General features: G+C 40.7%; 2 protein-coding genes across 2 annotated transcripts; both read right to left on the bottom strand.

Annotated features, from left to right (window-relative positions):
* Positions 1-2,630, bottom strand: LOC4335202 (probable L-ascorbate peroxidase 3, peroxisomal). Its single transcript, NM_001419109.1, has 9 exons — positions 2,462-2,630; positions 2,193-2,317; positions 2,012-2,061; positions 1,630-1,695; positions 1,487-1,535; positions 1,133-1,215; positions 959-1,038; positions 699-801; positions 1-398 (listed from the first exon to the last, which is right to left on the bottom strand). The coding sequence occupies exons 1-9, from the start codon at positions 2,575-2,577 to the stop codon at positions 195-197; spliced, it is 876 nt and encodes a 291-aa protein (NP_001406038.1). The 5' UTR covers positions 2,578-2,630; the 3' UTR covers positions 1-194.
* Positions 2,631-4,449: 1,819 nt separating this feature from the next.
* LOC4335203 (probable flavin-containing monooxygenase 1) lies at positions 4,450-10,693 on the bottom strand. Its single transcript, NM_001419108.1, has 5 exons — positions 10,202-10,693; positions 5,887-6,124; positions 5,591-5,766; positions 5,136-5,488; positions 4,450-5,034 (listed from the first exon to the last, which is right to left on the bottom strand). Exons 1-5 carry the CDS (start codon positions 10,640-10,642, stop codon positions 4,677-4,679), a joined length of 1,566 nt encoding a protein of 521 aa, NP_001406037.1. The 5' UTR covers positions 10,643-10,693; the 3' UTR covers positions 4,450-4,676.
* Between the last annotated feature and the right edge of the window lie 11,838 nt (positions 10,694-22,531).

Here is a 22,531-nt window from a genome sequence, read left to right on the forward strand (position 1 = left end):
TAACTACAACCATTGGCTGTTGTTTTATTTCATTCTTTGTACACCGTTACAACATAGCAGACTTAGCAGCACTCACATATATATACCAACAAACACATATACATCATCCAAATGTTCCAATCGAGTACCTTCTTTTTGTACAGCCATTAGTGGTTGAGACGAAATAACGATCATTGTGATCGATGCAAATTAAATTAGCCAAGCCTCTTGTTGGATTCACAGAGGTAAGCCCATGCGACAACTGCAGCAGCAACTGCAACCCCAGCTGCAGTTTGCATCAACAGGGACTTTGGTTTCTGGCATGATTTGTAGATGAATGCAGAGCGAGGAGGCGTGAACCCCAGCTCAGATAGCTTCTTGTGCGACTCTGCATAGTCCCTGAAAAATGCATCTTCGTCCTACAAAGAAAAATACAAATTATTGTTAGCAAATCAAGAACTCATTAACTACTAACTAGAGAATGCTCAATTGCTCATTGCACACATCATTCTGGTTAGGTTTCTATTTGTGCAATACTAATGCAATCTATCAGAAAGTTTATAGTTTACAAACTATTGTGATTACCATAACAAAGGAAAACATGACATTTACAGAAGCACTACGATTTTCAGAAAAGAAAAAAAATTAATTACCATCCTGATAAGCTACCTGAAATGTTACAGTGAATAGAAAAGATTTGGGATATAAATGCGATGTACCTTGGCATATAGTTCGACATAGCGGCGGAATGTAGGATCTTCAACAAGAGCCTTGTCAGTAGGCAACTTCAGAAGCCCTTCTGAATTCTCTTTCAGAAGCTCACTGCATTGAAGCAAATGGTGATATTTAATTAATTCTATAGATGGATAAGTCATATTTAATATTACATGAAATAGGAGTTATCAAATTTCGGAGGATTCTTTGTCCAAGCACCATCAATAATTAATTCTGTGGAGGGACAAGTCATATTTAATCTTACATGAAATAGGAGTTGTCAAATTTCAGTGGATCCTTTGTCCAGGCACCATCAAATCCTGATCTTTCGGGACGAGCTTTCCCCTGAAAATGAACTATTCAGAACATGATCTCTAATTTAGCTGGAAAATAGTAGTTGATATATTATATACACCAGTAGAAAGATGATGTTGCATACGAGAGTATGGCCGCCTGAGAGTGCTACTATGTCCTTGTCTGATAAGCCCATCCTGTAGAAGACTTCCCTCAGATGCGCAGCACCTTTTCAAAAAAGTAAAATATAGTACAAGAAACTAAATACCTTTGACATTTTTGAAGCAAATTATCCAGAAAAACAAAATTTCGAATTTAATTGTATCATCTGAACTTTGTGCATACAACATATTGGAAGGTTTCAGCGCTCATTTCATTTAATCATTTATAATTAGCAAAATTAACCCAAGAAATCACAGAAAAAAGTATCAATGCATTGGAGCTGATATTTTATTTTAGATTAGTAGATAGGAGCAGAGATAACGGGTCATGAATCAACCTTTCTTAGCATCTGGCAAACGGCCTTCCTCTGGGGAATCTGAAGAATCCTGTAGATAAATGAGAAAAAAAAAAGGAGAACTCAAGATGGTTTCATAAGATATTCAGTCTGGAAAAAAAATCAATGTCGATGCATCAACTCACCCTCCTGCCAGGAACATAATCTATAGTTGGCCCACCGGTGACTTCAACGGCAACAACTCCGGCAAGCTGAAATTAGAGGTGATGAGATTTATAATTGGTATGTGATTGGTGAAGTTTACCAGCAGGAAAGTAGGATTGGGCTTGTTCGGATGAGATTGCTGCTGCAGCGCTGCAGCTGCACGGCAGCAGCAGCTACAGTGCTACAGCAGCTAGCTAACAGCGGCTGTAGAGGCTGCAGGCAGCCAACAGCCAGGCCGCTGCCAGCCAACAGGCAGACGAACGGCTGGGCTGTACAGCACAGCCAAAACAGCTGCGTAATCGAGCTGCCGAACAGGCCCATTGTAAGGTTACTTGTTAGTGTTCAAATATGCAGCTGAGTTACCTGATACAGGTCAGCATAGGTAATCTTGGGATGCTTCTGTTTCATCGGTTCTGCACCACATGAAAGAACCATATATATCATCTCAAATCAAACTTGTTAAGGTCAGAACAAAATTAACAACAACAGCATCAAAAAACAAGTTCACATCCTGAACAAGAATCTGACAGAAACATGCACAGACCTAGCAGATCAATAGCAATCTTGATGCCCGCATTCGCGGCGTGGCTGTACTCCTGCGGGAACCTGATGGAGCCGTTGGGCCCTCCCGTCTTCGTCGCCTTGTCGTACGTGCCGGCGTCGTGCCACCTGCGCAAAAACAGCGGCGGCCGGCGGCGGCGGCGGCGCCAGAGCAGACGACATCAGCGGCGAGCTAGACATACACGATCGTGGAGCATAGCAAGGACAGCAGAGACAAAGGAAGAAGAAGAAGAAGATGAAACGGCAACGCACGCCAGGCGGAGCATGATGGGAGCGCAGCTCTTGCTGGCGATGAGGGCGCGCAGGTCGCGGCGCGCCCTCTCGACCTCCGCCATGTACTCCGCGTCCACTACCGGCGCCGCCGACATCGCCGCCGCTGTTGCTGACGATCCGAGGAGAGGTGATAGGTGGAGAAGGGAACAGAACAGAGGAGCTCAGGTTTTGGAGCGACACAGGGGTTTTTGTAGGAAAAGCGGGGAGGAAAGGGCGGGAGGAATCGAATGGAGTGGAGGTGTGGAGAAGGCAAGGGATGTCTCCAGAGGAAGGCAACGTGCCCAGGAATCTGTGGGAGATTTCTCTGGTATGCACATCACTGGGCCTACACACAGCCACGGTGGAAAATCTCTTGATTTCTGACGAGATTACTGATTCAGGCCTGGGTTAGTTACTCGAAAATGTTTCCAAAAAATTTTAGACACATTAAATCTTTAGACATATGCATGAAGCATTAAATATAGATTAAACAAACTAATTGCATAGTTAGGGAGAAAATCACGAGACGAATCTTTTGAGCCTAATTAGTCCATGATTAACCATAAGTGATACAGTAACCCACATGTACTAATTACGGATTAATAAGGCTCAAAAGATTCGTCTCACGGTTTTCAGACGAGTTATGAAATTAATTTTTTCATTAGTGTACGAAAACCCCTTCCGACATCCGGTCAAACATCCGATGTGACAGCCAAAATTTTTTTTTCGTGAACTAAACAAACCCTCAGGTGAGGAAGTTTTTCGCTGGCTCTGTCCTAGGCCCTGTTTAGTTCCCAAAACAAAAATTTTTCACCCATCACATGAATGTTTGATACATGCATGGAGTATTTAATGTGGAAAAAAACCAATTACACAGTTTGCGTGTAAATTGCGAGACGAATCTTCTGAGCCTAATTGCGTCATGATTTGACAATGTGGTGCTACAGTAAACATTTGCTAATGATGGATTACTTAGGATTAATAAATTCGTCTCACAGTTTCTAGGCGGAAACTGTAATTTATTTTGTTATTAGACAACGTTTAATACTTTAAATGTGTATCCATATATCTGATGTGACACCTTAAAACAAATATTTTTTTGCCAACTAAACCGGGCCTAAATATAGAAAACTAGTACTACATTCTAGATCTGGATAGGGGTCTTATTCAGCCCTACTCGGCTACTCCCCCTCCTAAATGATTCACAATTTTCTCCAATTTAATTCCACCTACTTTTTTAATACATGCATCAAATTTATAAGTTAATTTGAAAGAAGAGTACTAGGAATAAAATACACAATTTGTTTTATTTCGAAATAAGGACTTACAGGACGTTTCAAGAATGTTGGGTATGAAATATAGCATAATACATATCCCTCAATAAATCAGAAAAACTAAATCATACTACTAAAAGTGAGACCTCTCTTGAATTGGACTAATAATTTTATCTTATATGTTGTGCATGGATACAGAGTGTTTTGTTTTTATTTTTTGAAATATCCAAATACCTCCTACAAGTCACTAGTGTTTTCAAACTTCCTTTGCAACTTAATTCCATACAAAACACTCATAATAAGTTTGTTTTTTTTCCATCTTCCCACCTCTATCCATTTCTAGCTATTTCTCACACCCTATGACCCTCCATCACTGTGAGGGTAGTTGCTCCTTTCCACCAAAGGTGTGTGTACCATAGCATTATTTTACCTTTCACTTTTACACACTTTAATTCCACCAACTATGTGACGGTAAGACATGATAATTATCTCATTTCATAAAAATGTGTATTGAATCTTATGCCCAACAAGAGAAGACAAAAGCAACTTCACTAGCCATGCTGAGATCTACAAAGATGTGAGAAATTGCTAAGCGCGGCCAGAAATCAGTGAAAACTAGACAGAGGTGGGAAGTTAGAAGAAGAAAATGGACTTGTAGGGAGCATATGTTGCACAAAATTAAGTTATTGGGAGAGATTGAAAAGACCAGTTACTTATAGGGGTTATTTGGATTTTTTTTCCTTTTTGTTATTTAAGGCACATGCCCGTAGATAGATTAAAATCCATCTCCTTATATTACACAACTGTACCTTACACTTCACACGGTTTACTGAATTTGCACTATGCAAAACAGCAGAAATCCAAGAAACCAGGTAGTGACAACCTTAAAACAAGCATGATCAGGCGATAAATTTATTCCACACGACTCCGAGTCGAAAGTACTACTCTTTCTTGGGGAAAAGATCAATATAATCACTAGGGCCATAAACGTCGAATAAATCAGCCCAGAATCCGTTCTTCCTCCTCGGATTGCACCCCATGTCCCGGCATAGCTGATCATTGTACCAGATGTGAAGGATTCCGATGCAGGATCTGCGAAAGTAACCACGAGAATAGCGCTTCATGAACTTCTCCCATTCCAGGACATCATTCTGCATCACACTGATGCTTGGCAACCTGAAGCCACCATCCATGAAATGTGCCAGCCACTTGGCCCGTAATTCTGATGTGTAGAGATTTGCCAAGCTCTCTGAATAGCCGATAACCGCGAGCTGCGGGATCTTTGGGTGAATGATCTCCCTGTGTTCATGCAGCAAATTAAGTTCAACAGTCCAAGATAGAATTTGGAAATTGTACTAATTAAATATTTGTTCCTTGCAAAAAACAATTGTTGAGTTGACCTGTAGAGAGGTACAGTTGTAGATGCAGAGCCTACTGCAATGCTCTGAAAGTATTCAGAAGTGAACATCTCCTTGATCTTCTGATCCCCTCTGAACCCAGTTCCAAAGATCACTATATCGCTCTTTATCGGCGAAGATTGGCCTTCGACAAGCACACCTTCCTTGCAAAAGCTAAATGTCTTTGATTTCTTCAGAACAATGCTGCCTTCTTCTAATCTCTTGTAATGGTCTTTGGGTGTAATGGCAACCAAGCATGTAATCAAAGCCTCAAATAGGCTATGGTCAGGCACCATGTCATACTTCTTCATTGGAATGGAATAATAGCTTTCTGCAAACTTCGAAAATATCCATCTCTGAACATGTGCAAAGAGGAAAAACATGCATGGATCAGTCTTGCTTCAATTTAACCAGAGAAAGCAAATTTTAGCAGTATAATTAAAACAGAATTGCCATACCAATGGAGTCAAGAGGGTGGCCAAGATGCTAAGGAGTAAGCCTTCACCAGGCTTGTGAATAAGAAGCTCAGAAAACCGATTAAGATACAGCTTTGAGATGTGGACGCCCCATGCAAAATAGTCTGGTATGATCCAATGCTTTGTTCGGACCACCATTGTACATGGAATCTCAGTACCTACACGAAGAAGAAACACTTAGTAAGTGGGGAAAATTTAATTCAGCATCTAAAGTTGCACAAGAGAAAAAATACTGAAAAAAATGGTTGGAGGAAATCAGATTGTTAATTTGTCAGTACCATTTACTTCTGCACATTCTGCAGCAATGTCAAGTGCTGATTTGAGGTAGCCAACGATCGTGACACGCTTGCCCTTGATCATTTCCTTAGAATTCTTGGTGCCCATCTTGGAGTAATCCATGGAGTGGATCACCTGGCCATCAAATGCTTCTGGACCTTTGCCTGGAGGAAATGTTGGTATGTTGGGCACTCCACTGAACCTCCCAATACAAAGTATGACAAAATCCGCCTTGTGTGTCTGGAATATGAGAAGTTTGAGTAACAAATGTGTGACTAAATTAATTTAGGGATAACTATGATGAATTATATTACTTCCTTTGTTTTAAAATATGGTGCATATTTTGTTTTATATTAGGACAAGATTTTGACCAAGAATTACTGTATTAGAATATCATTTATGTGATACAAAAGTATAATCAAGATCGAGTAAATATTAGTGGATATGAATATAATAAATTTAATTTTTATGTAAAAAAAAGGCAAAACAAAGAAAAATAAACACATTAGCCAATGGATCTCTCTCGGCATGGATGCTGCGATTTGTGCAATTGGATGTCTCGCGCTAGACAGCGATGCCCCCGCTGTGCGCCACAAATTGCACGGTTGCCTCTTTCGCAACCAGCAGAGCTAGCCCATTCCAGGATCTTTGTTGATGGTGAACACCTTGTTTTTTTTCTTTGGATGGTGACCACCAGGTTATAAAGGAATGATCTATATCGAAGAAAAGCACTGAGACTGCTCAATGTCAGAGAGGATAAGACATCAGAAATATTGCCGTGACTTTGGGCTAGGAATCAAGTTGCGATCGACGGACTCTGGTCGTAGAATCGCAGGACACAGCGAACTGTTTAGGGTGTGTTCGGACCTCTAGGTTCCCAACCCAAATCCCTAGTTTTTTCACGCGCACGCTTTTCAAACTGCTAAACGGTGTGTTTTTTGCAAAAAAAATTTATACGAAAGTTGCTTAAAAAAATCAAATTAATCTATTTTTTTTAAAAAAATTAGCTAATACTTAATTAATCACGTGCTAATGGATCGCTCCGTTTTCCATGCGGAGGCAGTATGTTCCCATCATCCACATGCGAACATACTTTAAACACTTCAAACCACTTCCATATCAATAGAAAGCATATTGAAATATGTTTCAGGGTATAGTAAATGTTAGTAGGTTTTAAAAGTTTGAAGGTGAAAACCACTGGAACCTTGATCAAACCACGTTAACGTTGATCAACGTTGAAATATGTTTTATGGTGTCATGTGCTTTTGTTTCTTAAAAGTTGAAAGCGAGAGAGAACTGGTTTTGTAACTTAGGATGAAAAAATAGATTTCGAAGGAAGTTACGGCTTTTACTTTTTTCTTAAGGAAAGTAGCTGCATCAATTACTATTACCACTTAATTTCTTTAATTAACTTGTCTCAAAATGTAACAACTTTTAGCAATGAATCTGGATTAGCTAAAAATGCTTATATTTTGGCCAGATTCATAACTAAAAATGCTTATATTTTGGGATGGAGGGAGTACGTTTGATGGCCTATATACCTAGGGGATATATTTGTTGAAGCTTTAGGTTATTTCATTTTCTATATTGCGGTTTCACTAGTAGGATATATAATAGTGCCAAACTGCCGTAAAAACCATATAAGTACATGTCAACTTTCTTATGTATCGCACTGATGGTTTCTAACCTAATAAAACGATAACAACGAGACAAGATCACTACTAGGAAAAAGATTTTTTCCAGGCGGTCCAAAACAGTTTTCGCAGGCGGGGCTTCACCCTCCGGCCACGGCTCTCCTCCATCCACTGCTCCCACATAGGAGAGGGAGGAGCCGAGCCGCTGCATAAGTGCCGTCGTCATCGTCGTTGCATCGACGAGGAGAGCCGGCGGCCGGATGCGAGCCGTCGTCGTCGCCCGTCGTGGCCGGTGGCGTAGGCGGTGAGGAGGGAAGCGGGCGGCAGAGGAGGCGAGCCATTGTCGTCGCTCGTCGTGGCCGGCAGCGGAGGGGGCGAGGAGGAGAAGCGGACGGCGGAGGCGGCGAGGAGGGATGCCAGCGGCGGCGGGGGAGAGCCGTTGTCGTCGCTCGTCATGGCCGGCGACGGAGGGGGCGAGGAGGGAAGCTAGCGGAGGAGGAGAGCCGTTGTCGTCGCTCGGCGTGGCCGGCGGCGGAAGGAGCCGTCGGCGCGCGGAGGCGGTGTCGCAGTCGTCGTCGTCGTCGAGGAAGGAGCACGCCGGCGGCGAGGAGGGGAGCCGGCGGCGCGCGGAGGCGGCATCGTGATCGTCGTCATCGTCGAGAAGGGAGCCCGCCGGTGGCGAGGAGGGAGCCGACGGTGGAGGCGGGGAGGAGGGAGGCTGCTGGGAGGATTTTTTTCTGAGTGAGAGAGAGAGGAGGGGGAGGGAAATGAGTGGTGGAGAGGAGAGGATAAGGATGACTAGATTTTTTATGGGTAGGTACGATTTTTGCAGGCGGATCATATAAGTTGCGCTTATGAAAATAGATTTTCGCAGGCGTCGCTGAAGTGGTCCGCCTGCGAAAATCATTTTCACAGGCGCCGCTTAAGTGGTCCAACTTTACCCCGATTTATATTTTTGTAGACGGTCATTTGGCTCCAAGGGTCATGTTCGACTGCGAAAAAAAGACCCGCACATCAGGAAAAATGCTTTTTTTCTAACAGTGGATGTAACCTATAAACCAAAGCACTGTGCGTCTGTGCCACACAATGATATTTATATGTACTCCCTACATCCGCGAATATAAATATTTTGAACAGATAAGAAACTACTCTAATATCTGTTATTAAATAAAGGATGAATATAAGTGGAAGATGGATGGGATAAAGATGACTGGTTGATAAATAATAGTTTTAGGTAATTATACATATTAATGAATAAATTTTAAATGCTAGCTGCAACATTTATATTAATAGTTTTAGGGTATAAGTAGGTCGATCCGTGAACTGCTTATAGGTTAAATAAATGGTAATCCATCATGCTGCTTATTATTTATTTAACATATAAATAAATTCATGAGCCGATATATTTATTCCCTCCATTTCAATAAAAAAGGTTACTATAAGATGTGTCATATAATGTTTCTTTATTAGGGTGCAGATGTCATACTAGCCTGGCCCAGGCCTGCATTTCATGCCCATGCACAAAGGGTGCCACCTAGCTAGTCTAGATTAGGGGGTGTTTAGATTTAGGGGGTAAAGTTTTACTGTATCACGTCAGGTATTATATAGGGTGTTGCATAGGGTGTTCTGATACTAACAAATCAACTAATTACAGTATCCGTCAGTAATCTAGCAGATGAATTTATTAAACATAATTAATTTATCATTAGCACATGTTTGCTGTAGACTGTAGCACCACGTTGGATTGAGGTGAGATCTAAGCATGCCCTTACTGTGTTTCTGTGTAAGATTGCTCGTCTGATTGAATCACATCGGATTCTGCCTCTGTCCATGCCTATCCAAAATGATATGATGCGGCGCCCCGACCTTTTTCCCTTGTTCCTGGCGCTATGCGTCTCTTTTCTCCTAGTAGAAACACAAATTGTTCCATACTGATAAATATCTCCTACTAGCGACGCGAACATTCTCTGCTGACATATGATTTTGATTGCTCGCGGTAAAATAAATTAATTAAAGTGTCCGCCTACATGTTTTAAATAATAAGTGTAGCTTTCGAACTGTTGATAAAATCGTAACTTATTTTGACAGAACTTCAAATATCAAAGACAAAATTCTATGCCTACATAAAAAGTTTGAAATACAAATTTAGGAAAATTCCTTTGCACAAGAGTATTTATTTTAATAATTATTTACATATAATTTTTGACAAAATGAAAATAAATATTATTTTATTCAGCTTTATTGACCGTACCCTTTTCCAGATTTTTATTACAGTCTATTTTTATTACTATTGGCTTTTAGATCGTTAATGACGCAGGTATAAAGCTTCCACTTATAAATTATTTTTTTCCAATAAGTTTGTTATGTGTCATAAATGTAGGCCAAACAATATGATAAATGCAAATTTGGAAACTTCCTCCATGCAAAGTACTCCCTCCTTTTTTTAATAGATGACGCCGTTGACTTTTTCTCACATATTTGACCATTCGTCTTGTTCAAAAAATTTACGTAATTATAATTTATTTTGTTATGGGTTGCTTTATCACTCATAGTTCTTTAAATGTGATTTATATCTTATACATTTGCATAAAATTTTTAAATAAGACGAATGGTAAAACATATGAGAAAAAGTCAACGGCGTCGTCTGTTTAAAAAATGGATGTAGTAGTAGCGAAATTCTCACCTCAATATGGCCCTCACCGTCGACCACCTCTAGCCGCCACTCGCCGGAGCCGGAGCCGAAAGCGTCGCCGTTCCCAGCCCACTCATCCCACGCCGCCACAGCCTCCTCGCCGACGCCGACGTACTCCATCCCCGCCACCCGGTGGCCGAACCTGATGCAGTCGAGCACGCCGAAGCGGCGAGCGTAGGCGCCGAGGTAGTCCATCACCTGGCGGTGGTCCGGGAACACCTCCGTCACCGTCTCCGGCCACGGGAAGTCGGAGTACTGGTACATGGGCCGCGGCGTCTGCAGCGCGGTGCACTCCGGCGTCCGCGCCCACACGCCGCCGAGGCCGGTGTCCGCCTCGAACACCACCGGCCGGCAGCCGCGCTCCAGCAGTTGCTTGCACGCCGCCAGGCCGCTCACGCCGGCGCCGACGATGACCACCCGCTTCTTCTCCATGCCGGCTAGTGGGCTACTGGGCTAGGAAAATACGAGCTGTGTGTGAGTTGTGTTTGGACTCTGAGGAGCGAGGTGGTATTTATAGTTGGTCAGAGGTATAGCTCATTAGCTCAGAATGTCAGAGATATGTTATTAACTGTGTAATTATATAGTTTTTGATAATGATGCATCATGCACTAAATTGTTTATGGAGCATGATTTGCTTGATGTGATGCTTTTTTTTTTGGATCATGGCGGTACTGAGTATTAAATGATAATAGCATGTTTGATATATATATACTTACCAATCATTCTTATTATTTTTAATTTGTTAAACTTATTCAAGATAATGTATTGAAAACACTAAATAATTTAGAGTCAAAACTTCCAGGTTGGAGCTCACTACTACTACTACTACACAACAACACATATGAGATATTTCTCATCTGCCCAAGCTTCCACGTGTGAAACAAATGAAGAAACGGTACATATGGGACCACATATATGTCGCTTCCCCAAAATGATACAGCCTAACCAAATTACGTGACGGCGGGAAAAAAAAACTGAAAATAACAGAAAAAAAGAAAAACAATAGTAGATTGATAATTTATTCGGGGATCCTAATTGACCTATTACATGGAACGTATTGTTTACACCCAAATTTAGCACCTATGGACGAAATAGGGGAAAATTGCCAAAGTTTGGAAAGTGACGGGTTTCCTTACTCGGGAAGGCAGGTTTCGTGTTTTCTTTGGTTTCTATCCTGAGTTGGATGTGGAGAAGGGCCTGTAGAGGACAAGACCAACCCCTATTTAAGGGACAAGGCCGGTTCATTGTAAAACCCCCCAATACAATCTACTTGAATCGTTCTTTTACTATGTTTTCTATTTTACCCTAGTTTAGTCCATCTTTGTCGGTTTGCGCCGTAAACCGTCCGCCGCCGCTGCGAGAGTGCGACACCTCTTTGTAGGTTTGTCCTGAAAACCTTCCGTTTTGCCCACGAGACGGGTAGTTATCCTCATATCGATCTAAATCGGCCTAGAAACTGATTTTGATATCTAAATCGGCTCCGCTAGCCGGTTTAGCTTTTCTTTTTGCAAAACCCATCTTGATTTGGCCCTTTGGCTAGATCGAGGTGGTTGGCGACTCCATATCACCGCAAGGTGTTTAGGTGTTGCGATCGTGCTTGTCGACTTATCAAAAAAATTATCAACACGTATATGAGCACTTCTAAACACCGAACGTACTATGTAAAAATTACATGGAAACTCCACGCAACACGGCTAACCGACTACGACTCAAATTAACCGAAAAGATTATTACTCAGATTAATTTCCTTTGTTCCAACTCGCGCGCTATGAGACTGGATTAATCTCCTTTACTGTGAACACACGGGTGACACAACACATCGTGCTTGTCGACTTATCAAAAAGGTTACCAACATGATTTTTGGCGACTCCACTGGGGAACGATCTAATCGGCCATATCACGGCCGAATTTCGTTTAATCTAGAAATTACTGTTTCGTCAAAATCGAGAGTTTCGGCTAAACAGCCGAAATTGATCTACGCATTATACCATCGCCGACGTCGTCGTATAGCAGTGCCACTTTCCTTTGAAGCCAGTCAAGTAATTGTGTACTGCTCTGCCGCCGTTGGTTGTCATCGCAGCCGCCCTCACCGAACCTGTTTCAATCGGCTGGGGACGTGAATTTTTTTGGCCTTTCAACCGGCCGAAAATCAATCTACCACGCTAATCGCTGCAGTTGCTTCATTGATTCTCTTCTATCCAGGTGTTTCGGCCATACAGCCGAAACCGATCTACACCCGCCCGCGTGTGGAGACAGCGATAGGAGGCCGGCAGCAGCTTGTTGTACACGGTCTGGAAAATTAGGAACCAATCCTATTCGGTTTGTTGTCCATACGTGTTCTAGAGAAAAAAGATCAGAAAACACAAAAGCCGATTCATATTTGTATCGGTTATTCGCTGGATCAAGTCAGGTACGAGCAGCAGTAGTATCGGTATTTGTTATCAACTACTGTATTAGTAAAACAATCCAAGCTGATCTATTACTGTTCACATTAGAAAAAAAAATCAAAACCAATTCACTGTATCGGTTATTTCTGTGAAGCTTCAAACTCTCCAATCTTTTGCTAAGCACATTAGCATACAAGGAAAAAATTCTAAGACCGTATATTAATTTATTCGGTCGACAATATTTCGGCTATGAGCTATATGACCGGATTTAATCAAGGAATTTCTTCATCAACTTTGACGAGCGGGAACGGGTTCAACAATATTGCTACACAATACATTAGGACCGATCAAGGCATCATGAAAGGAAACGTCCCGCTACCTCAAGTTGTAATTTCACCAAAGGTAACCTTCGATTCGCCCAACCCGTCCTTTGCTATTCAAAACGTTAATAACCATTGTGTAGATGCATATGCTACTTCTAGTTTTGCTCCTATACAATATGCTTATAATGCTACGGGGGGTCAATGGGTGATTATACAGCCGATTGCACAGGAATCGGCTATATGCAAAACCTAGCTAACGGTATGACCGGTCATGACACCGGTCTAACCGCGTCCTATGCCGGTCAGACCGTGCCTACCATAGCCGGTCAGACTGTACCCTATTCTGGCCAGATCGGACCTCCTGTGGCCGGTCTGACCGCACCACTGACCACCGGTCAGACCGGGCCATGGGCCGGTCAGATCGGTTCCCTGGGAGTTTCTCCAGGTTTTCATACCACGACTAGCAATATTGATTTTAATTATTATTCATCACCTGTTAATACTGTTAGTCATGCTACTCCACATATCCCTAATGCCTACAATGATATTAATAGGGGATATCCTCCCGATACTAGGTATGGCCAATATAACAATATTGTGCCGCAACAACCACCTTTTAGGCCACCAAGTCCACCACCAGATCCACCAAGGCCTGAAACTGTGGAGGATTGGTTTAGAAATATTATCAGGGAGAATTTAGCAAAGCTAAGGAATCGCGCTAGGGAGTACCAAAAGCCGTATCCTGATTATTATGACATTTTCCCATATCCTCGTGATTATAAAATTCCTGAATTTACCAAGTTTAGTGGTGAGGATAGTAGGACTACATGCGAGCATGTAGATAAATTCTTAGCGCAATGTGGTAGGATTAATAGTAATATTTTTAAATTACGTTTGTTTTCTTTATCTTTGTCCGGTACTGCTTTTACATGGTTTACTTCTTTACCGGCAAATTCTATTGATACTTGGGCTTAATTAGAACAAAAATTTTATGATTATTTTCACACTAATGAAACTGAGCTTAAGTTATCTGATTTAACATCGGTTAGGCATGAATACAATGAATCCATTGCTGATTATTTTGAAAGGTTTAGAGATGTTAAAAACCGATGTTTCAATTTGAAAATAACTGACAAAGATTTGGCCAACATTGCATATGATGGATTGCTTGATTCTATTAAAGAGAAATTGAATGGCCAGATATTTCTTGATGTTGATCATGTGTTGCATGAAGCTCTGGCTTAGGAAAGCCGAGTGGATGATAATAGCTTACAAGCTAGTTTAGACGAAAATGCAATATCATGTGTAGCCAAACCAAGCGATGGTTCGGATTGTATTAATAATTTGTGCAATGATGCCATAATAAGTATAGCCGAACCAAATGTTGGTTCGGATTGTCTTGCTAGCTTGGATAATGATGCAACAACCATTATAGCTAAACCAAGCAACGGTTCGGATTGTGTTATTAGTTTAAACGATGATGGAATAGCCGAATCAAGTAGTGGTTCGGATTGTGTTGCTAGTTTAGACAATGACATCATTGAAAATATAGCCGAACTAAGTGACGGTTCGGATTATATCACAAGCGAAAGTGAAATAGCATTGTCACCTAAGACCGAATCACAAATCGGTCATATGGATGTTGGAAAAGATAATGATAATGTCTTGCGGGATAGTAGTGAGATAGAATCTAAAATAGTTATGCATATATATCAAAGGCCGTATCCTGAACACATAGATTCGGTCCCATACCCGCAAGGATTTGAGGTGCCCAACTTCACGAAATTCACAGGTGAGGATGCTAGAACAACAATGGAGCATATCGGCCGATTTATTGATCAATGTGGTAAGGCCGGTAGCGATGATTTGCTTAAGTTGAAGTTGTTTCCCCTTTCTTTGTCAAACTTTGCATCTACATGGTATAGTTTGCTTGCTCCTAATTCAATTTCTACATGGTCATAAATGGAGCATGAGTTTCATGATTATTTCAAAGATGCAAGCTTGATGGAGAAAGACCGATTGATACTTCATCGGTCACTTGTGAAACGATTTCGGTTACACCTATGCTTAAGACCGGAATTGTTAGTGATCCTCTCCCTATTAGTCCTACTGATGTTGACAAAAAGAAAGGGAAAAGTGTTGTTATTGGGGATCTTCGGCCCAAGAATAGGATCAATAATGCAAAGGCCGAATATCGTAAGGTTACAAAAGATGAGTCATTTAGTTCCCAAAAGACCAAAAAGCCGAAGCTCGCTTTTGAGATGCTTATGGCTAAGTACAAGAAAGGATTAGCCGGTCAACGATTTGATAACCAAACTAGTGATTCAAAAAGACCAAGATCATCTCGTAGGAAGAGATTTGGTCAAACACCAAAGCAATCAGAGCCATCAACTATACCAACTCCATACAAACCTCCGGTTGTGATGCCATGGTATCCATATCCAATGTCACTATATGGTTATCCCTTTATGTATTACATGTCGTGGATGCCTCAACCATCTATGCCGTGTCATCAGGAATGGAAGCAATCACCTAGGTCAGTACCAAGTCATTCTAACCCAAGACAAGACCGTTTTCCACAAAAGAATCGGTCCGGTGGATCAAAGGTGAAAGAGGTAAAGAAGGTGTGGGTGAGGAAAGAAGCCAAAGCTCCGGAGGTCGTTATCAATAAGGAGTCTCAAGTTGTTCATGTACCTACTGGAGATGTGGTGGAAACCATACAAGCAAAGGGGATCGAAGCCGACACCGTGATTGTCAAAAGTGGAGGTTTGATCGAGGCATCTAGCTGGTCTGACCGCCAACCTGTGGCCGGTCTGTTCGAACCTCTTGGCCGGTTTGACCGACGGCTTGTGGCCGGTTTGACCGGGCCCAGAGGTCGGTCTGACTGGGGGGCATTGGAGAAGAGTGGGAAAATTGAGAGCAACATAGGAGCTTCCACTCCGACCAAAAATATGAAGAATCATTGCTTAGCTCCTGAAAAACAACCACAGCCAAAGTGGATACCTTTTGGCTTATCTCGCTCTCAAAAGAGGAGGCTACAACGTCTTCGAGCCATAGGTCAAAAAGAAAAGGAGGCCGAAGCTGTAGAGAACAAAACATGTAATAATTTAGAGCCTCGAACGACTCCTAAGAGAGTGTGGAGACCTAAAGAAGTAAAAGTTAAGAGACCGGTGATTTCCCATAGTAGAGATAAATCCAATTTGATGAGAGAAGAATCATCGATCATTAGAGATAAGTCTCCTTCGCATGGTGCTATGAATGTTGGTGCGGTGTTTGTCTTGCCTTCGAAATCGTGCAGTCAAGAAAGCCGATTTTGCTCGGGGGGCAAGACATTAATATGCTCATGAGGGAACCAAGAGAAGATGAACGGCGATGGATACAACATCACATCTTTGAGCCGCCGTTTGTTGGATGCTAAGGCAAGGTATGGGTTTATTGTGTTCAACGTTATATTATATGCCTATGCCATGTTAGAACATTGATTGATATATAGCACATGTGTGTTTTTGCTTATCAAATTGATATTATGCATATATGTTGCAAATGCCAGTTCTAGGTAGTGGAATTGGTAGGTTGGCATATAGTTTGTTTGAAGTATGATTTGGCTCATGAGTCTTTGATATTTATTTAAAGCCAAATCATATGTGTTTTTATGGATCACCATATAATATATAGATTTCATATTTATTGCACCATGAAAGTTTTGCTTATTAGTAATTCGGCTAATGTCAATGGTCAATGTAATGATTTGTTCTAGAGTTATTGTATTTAGGAACATTGGCATTGTTAATATTTTGCATACATGCTCAAGCCGATTACTTACATTTTTAGTTTATTGGAATCTATGCATGTGACACATATGACTTTGGTGATTCATTATTGATCATACTTCAATTGGCTAAGTGTTTTGATGCCATGATGATTATTGTCTCAAAAGCCACTTGAATTCTAGACCTATTAGTTGGATGTCATAATTTTTCATATGTCTAGAAAGAAGAAAGTTTGGTCCAATAATTTGATACACCAAGCATCTGGCTATTATGTGAAGAAAAATTATATACTAAAGGTCGATGCTTGATTTCAAAGGTTTGGACGAAATTGGCAAAGTCATAGACCAGGGGCGGTCTGACCGGCATTGCACGGCCGGTCTGACTGGTGATACCGGCGCTCTGACCGGCTCTGCATGGCCGGTCTGACCGGGTAGACAGGGCGGTCTGACTGGCATTGCACGGCCGGTCTGACCGATCTCGAGCAGAGAGCTAGGGGCACGTTACAATTGATTAAAAGGCCGAATTAATTGTGAATTCGGACATTTGTGCCCATGAGTTAGAAATAGCTTGGAGAATTCCTTAGATTAGATATTTGAAAGATCCTACATTTATGGTTGATCGAAAGATTCGGTGGCAAGTGTTCAAATATTATATCGCCGAAAAATAGATGGAGTATTACTTAGATAATGTTCAATCTAAAGTTGCTAGGAGAGTAGTACATGAAGGGATTCGTGAAATTCATCAATCGGCCGTAAGATAAATTGGTTGCTTAGGAGAGTGGAGTTTCATTGGCCGAAAATAATTGATGATTGTTTCAAATGCTATAGAGGGAGTTAAGCTTGTTAACGGATCGGCAATGTTCAAATTAGCGTCTATCGCTATATTGAATATTATCATCAAACCATGGCCGTTCTAAGGTTGGGCTTTGGATTTCATTGGTCAAATTTATCCTTCGTCATCGAAAGGGCATTGGTTCGTGCTAGTTGCAATGGATTACTTCACTAAGTGAGCCGAAGCCGTGCCGCTCGAGAATATTACTTGTACGGAGGTAATTGACTTTATTTTGAAGCATATTGTTCATAGATTCGGTATTCCTCAAACGTTAAAGAAGCTTCTTTTATGTCCAAAGAAGTGAGAAGTTTTGCCGAATCTTATGATATTAAGTTGTTGAGTTCTTCTCTTTACTACGCTCAGGCTAATGGATAAGCCGAGTCGAGTAATAAAACATTGTTGAAATTGCCGTTTTGCCAGTTGAGGTAAATCTTGGCTCTCTTCGGTATTTCAAGCAAGGCGACTTGTCGGTTAAAGATTACAAGACCTTGATGGGAAGTAATTTTTGAAGATGTCATCGACGAGCGTTTGAAGACTTTGAGGGAGATGAAGACACTTCGAGATGGTGTTTTCAGAGATCAATTAATGGGAAATACTTGAAGAAATACTTCCCGAGTATTTGGCAAGATGCTTAGGAAGTCTTATGGCCGGTAATTGGATTATCGCCCTGAGATAACATGTTCTATGCTTTTAGGTTCACGTCTGTTCACCAAAAAGGCAGGGGGGCATGTGTTTACACCCAAATTTAGCACCTATGGACGAAATAGGGGAAAATTGCCAAAGTTTGGAAAGTGACGGGTTTCCTTACTCGGGAAGGCAGGTTTCGTGTTTCCTTTGGTTTCTATCCCGAGTTGGATGTGGAGAAGGGCCTGTAGAGGGCAAGACCAACCCCTATTTAAGGGACAAGGCCGGTTCATTGTAAAACCCCCCAATACAATCTACTTGAATCGTTCTTTTACTATGTTTTCTATTTTACCCTAGTTTAGTCCATCTTTGTCGGTTTGCGCCGTAAACCGTCCGCCGCCGCTGCGAGAGTGCGACACCTCTTTGTAGGTTTGTCCTGAAAACCTTCCGTTTTGCCCACGAGACGGGTAGTTATCCTCATATCGATCTAAATCGGCCTAGAAACTGATTTTGATATCTAAATCGGCTCCGCTAGCCGGTTTAGCTTTTCTTTTTGCAAAACCCATCTTGATTTGGCCCTTTGGCTAGATCGAGGTGGTTGGCGACTCCATATCACCGCAAGGCGTTTAGGTGTTGCGATCGTGCTTGTCGACTTGTCAAAAAAGTTATCAACACGTATATGAGCACTTCTAAACACCGAACGTACTATATAAAAATTACATGGAAACTCCACGCAACACGGCTAACCGACTACGACTCAAATTAACCGAAAAGATTATTACTCAGATTAATTTCCTTTGTTCCAACTCGCGCGCTATGAGACTGGATTAATCTCCTTTACTGTGAACACACGGGTGACACAACACACCCGCCCGCATCGCACTTTACCTCGGTCCTCCTCCCGTAGATAGCTCAACAGCAATCTTTCTCTGCACATAATTCAGCTCTGTCCCTCTCTGCAATCCCGTGCAGCTAAAAACCCAGCACAACACGGCCATCAGCCTTCCACCACTGCTGTGTATATATAATATACGAACAGCAATGCTACTCCATCTTCACAGCTACCTTCATGCATCTATACTGGATTGAAAATTATAACTTCTCTCACCCATGTGCTTGCAAACCATCTTCACGCACCAGTGACGAATCTAGAATGAAAAGAGAGGTGGTGCTCTTAGGTATACTGCTTAACACAAGATAATTTTTGCTATAGTCTAATGCTCACAAATTATCAAATTAGTACCAAACCAGAGAAAATGGAAAAATGATTTGTGTTCTTGATAAAAATAAAATAAATTAGTCGTCCTAAAATCTGAAATTTTGATTTCCTAGATTACCATGGCCTACGGCCTAGGATAGGAAGGCACCGAAGTGGCACCAAAGTGGCAGCTCTTGTTCTGCAAACTGCTGCTCCAGCTTATGGCCTAGTGCTCTGCTAATATTCTGCTACTATGCTCTGTCCGGTTGGAGCTGGGGCTTTAGCCCCAACAAGCCCCAACCATAAATTCGCTCTTGTCACGCACCCAAAATTTGCACACATCATCTCCCGAATACATTAACTCCTGCACATAGAAATTAAGGTTATTTTCTTCAGCAAATTATTAGGCAATTATACTGGTTATTCTACATAAATTGGCCTGTCTAAAATGACCGAACCATAAGCCAAAATTATGCTACTAACAGATACGTGCACCTTCAGAAAACTGGCTGAGCTTTCTTGTGGTGATAGGGCAATGGCCATACTTTTGACCTAAATCACCCAGCCTTTCCATGCTGTTGTCTGAACACGAGCCATCTTGGGACCTACTCAACGTTCCAGCATGCATGAACAGTTGCCAGTAGCAATCAGATAATTACCATTTTCAGGTTCAGATATCAGAAGACATACAGAGCTTTCAAATCTTGCTGTCTTAACAAGGATCCAGCCATCCAGGTGTTAGGTCATGTCCAGAATGCCTGAATTCATACCGAAATACTACCCCCATCCCAAAATATAAGAGATCTTGACAATGCAAATACATAGCTAAAATTTATATTTTGGATCGGAGGTATAGTACCGAATAGTTCAGTTATGGCATGAATCGAGAAAAATCCTGGTTCCCAAAACAGAGCCCTTGAGACACAGTAACCGTTCTAACCAAAAGTCCAAAACAGAGGCAACAGAGCAGCTCCATGAGATTGGAGACAGTCACAGTCTGACAGTGCCAGTTGAGCAAAAACAAGATGCAAACCTTGAAGCAAAAGAACTCTCCAATTCTGAAACAATTACAAGATCCATGTAATAATAGTAAAACCAAATCGTTCCTTTTCCATATGTATAAAGTTTTCTGTTAAAGCTTGTCATCCTAATTATAACTTTCCCTATATAAAATCATCTAAGCTTGTTGCGGCGTTACATGGTAAAAAAGTTGTCCGGGAATCCAAACTCTGCTACTTGTATACACCTCCACGAGAACCTACTTCTCATTCAACTTCACATGTTATGGAGGCTTGGAAAATACATACCCTGCCAGAAGATGACAATCCAAAGCTCCTGTTATGCGATTATGCTGGAAATAGTTATGAATACAATGAAGACAACAACTCTTAAAAGCATGATAGTGATGACAACGGTGCAATCTGGAAAGCCACTTTAGATAAACCATGAAAATCGCCAATCCACGATGTAGTAAAAAATTTACTAACATCAATAATGACAGCTCATAAACATGCATGTTGAAGGAGGATAGCACCAGATGGTCCTTTTAGAAAATACATAGGTGGCACAACTTGTAATACAAGCAGTCTATGGAAAGCACTCGATCAAAAACCAGTCCCATAATGCTCAAAAACCGATAGCCCGATATTCCCATTATTTTCAACTAGGAAGTTAGCCAGCGCATATGCGCGGGCACCTATTTAATGTGTTTGTAATAATACAAATGTTTGAGTGACTTTTTACTGAAATATTTTTTACTCAATTCTAAATCTGTTCTTTTTTGCCAACAATTCATTTTGGATTGCTTTGAATGCTGGTTTTGATTCCCTTCTAATTACCCTTAAAGCAAATAAAGTCTAAACTAAACTTACTTGAAAATCGAAATTTATAAAAGAATATTGTGTCATAAGAATGGAGTTGGTTACCATGAAATTATATATCATTTGTATTATGTGTATTTACTTTTTAAAATATTTAGCACATCTTATTTTTGGATTTTCTAAACTTTAATTAAGGTAAAATTTTATTGTATGCTATATATGTCTTTACAGATTTTAGGGCATATTAATTGAAGATATTTTCTATTAAAAATATGGCTAAGAGACTGTTTCATCTAACTATAGATATACCTCTATTTACTTCTACTTTCTCCGTCTCATAATTCCGACGATTCAAGTCATATCCCAAAATATAAAGGTTGTAAAGTACTAACTGTCCCATCGAACCACCCCTCATTTATTTTGTTCCTAATCTTACCTCAACCATCTTTATTTTTTATCCAATTTTATCTCAACCGCCATCCCACTCTCTATGTATCCTTTATTTAATGAGAGTTGTCATAATTTTTTTTCCTCCCCTTAATTCCTCCTAAAATAGCATGATCCCTTACATTATAGGATAAAGATGATAGAAAGTATCAAGAGCTGAAGAGCACCATTTATAGATGGATTTATTTGGTTTGTTTGTACCTATGTAGATTAATTTGGCCTTGCATGTTTATAATAATGTGGATACGTGAACTATTGATTTAGTTGTAGCGACATAATATTTTACTTGTAAGAACATACTTAATATGGATATTTGAACTATCCAAAATCAAGGGTTTAAATATGGTTATTTAAAGCTCGATCAAATATTTAGCAAGTATGCTCATGAATTTAGGGTGGTCAATGTGCACACAAATTGTGCTGCCCGCGCATATGGACATGTGAAAAAACAGGGTCAGGTGCTCTACGCAAATAATTAGTTAACACTCCCTACCATCCAACAATGCAAATTTGTTTAAAATATGGGTCATTAATTCAAATAAAAAAATTTAAGAGTTGTATGCTTTAAAATTAATTTCATTAGCTAGCTATTCTCATGTTATCACTTTTTCTTCAATCTTTAGAGTTATAACAGTAAAGGAAATCTGGATGTAATACTTTATAAAGATAAGCTATAATAACCTTCAAAATACTGCAGGAAGAAAAACATGCCAAATTAATTGGCTTAGCGAATAAGATAATATACCTTCGTCCCGAAGATCAAAATTTCAAAAGTACCATTGTTATGGGAACAAATAACTCAAAATATGCATAAACATCTTTAGAAAACCTGTAATGTTACGAGGAGGTGATTGTTAGTTTAGCATCAAAGAGAAAAGTAAAAATAATGTGAACAAACTATACTGAACCATATTAAATTAA

The sequence above is a fragment of the Oryza sativa genome, chromosome 4 (assembly GCF_034140825.1).
Source record: "Oryza sativa Japonica Group chromosome 4, ASM3414082v1".
Taxonomy (NCBI): domain Eukaryota; kingdom Viridiplantae; phylum Streptophyta; class Magnoliopsida; order Poales; family Poaceae; genus Oryza; species Oryza sativa.

Bases quoted from the DNA above. Each gene is read 5' to 3' on its own strand.
- LOC4335202 (NM_001419109.1), bottom strand. From the start codon at position 2,577: ATGTCGGCGGCGCCGGTAGTGGACGCGGAGTACATGGCGGAGGTCGAG. The intron at 2,062-2,192 runs GTCTGTGCATGT...CATGTGGTGCAG, and splicing joins GATTGCTATTGATCTGCTAG to AACCGATGAAACAGAAGCAT. The intron at 802-958 runs GTAAGATTAAAT...GCTTCAATGCAG, and splicing joins TTTGACAACTCCTATTTCAT to TGAGCTTCTGAAAGAGAATT.
- LOC4335203 (NM_001419108.1), bottom strand. From the start codon at position 10,642: ATGGAGAAGAAGCGGGTGGTCATCGTCGGCGCCGGCGTGAGCGGCCTG. The intron at 5,489-5,590 runs GTATGGCAATTC...GCACATGTTCAG, and splicing joins CCACCCTCTTGACTCCATTG to AGATGGATATTTTCGAAGTT. The intron at 5,035-5,135 runs GTCAACTCAACA...GCATGAACACAG, and splicing joins ACAACTGTACCTCTCTACAG to GGAGATCATTCACCCAAAGA.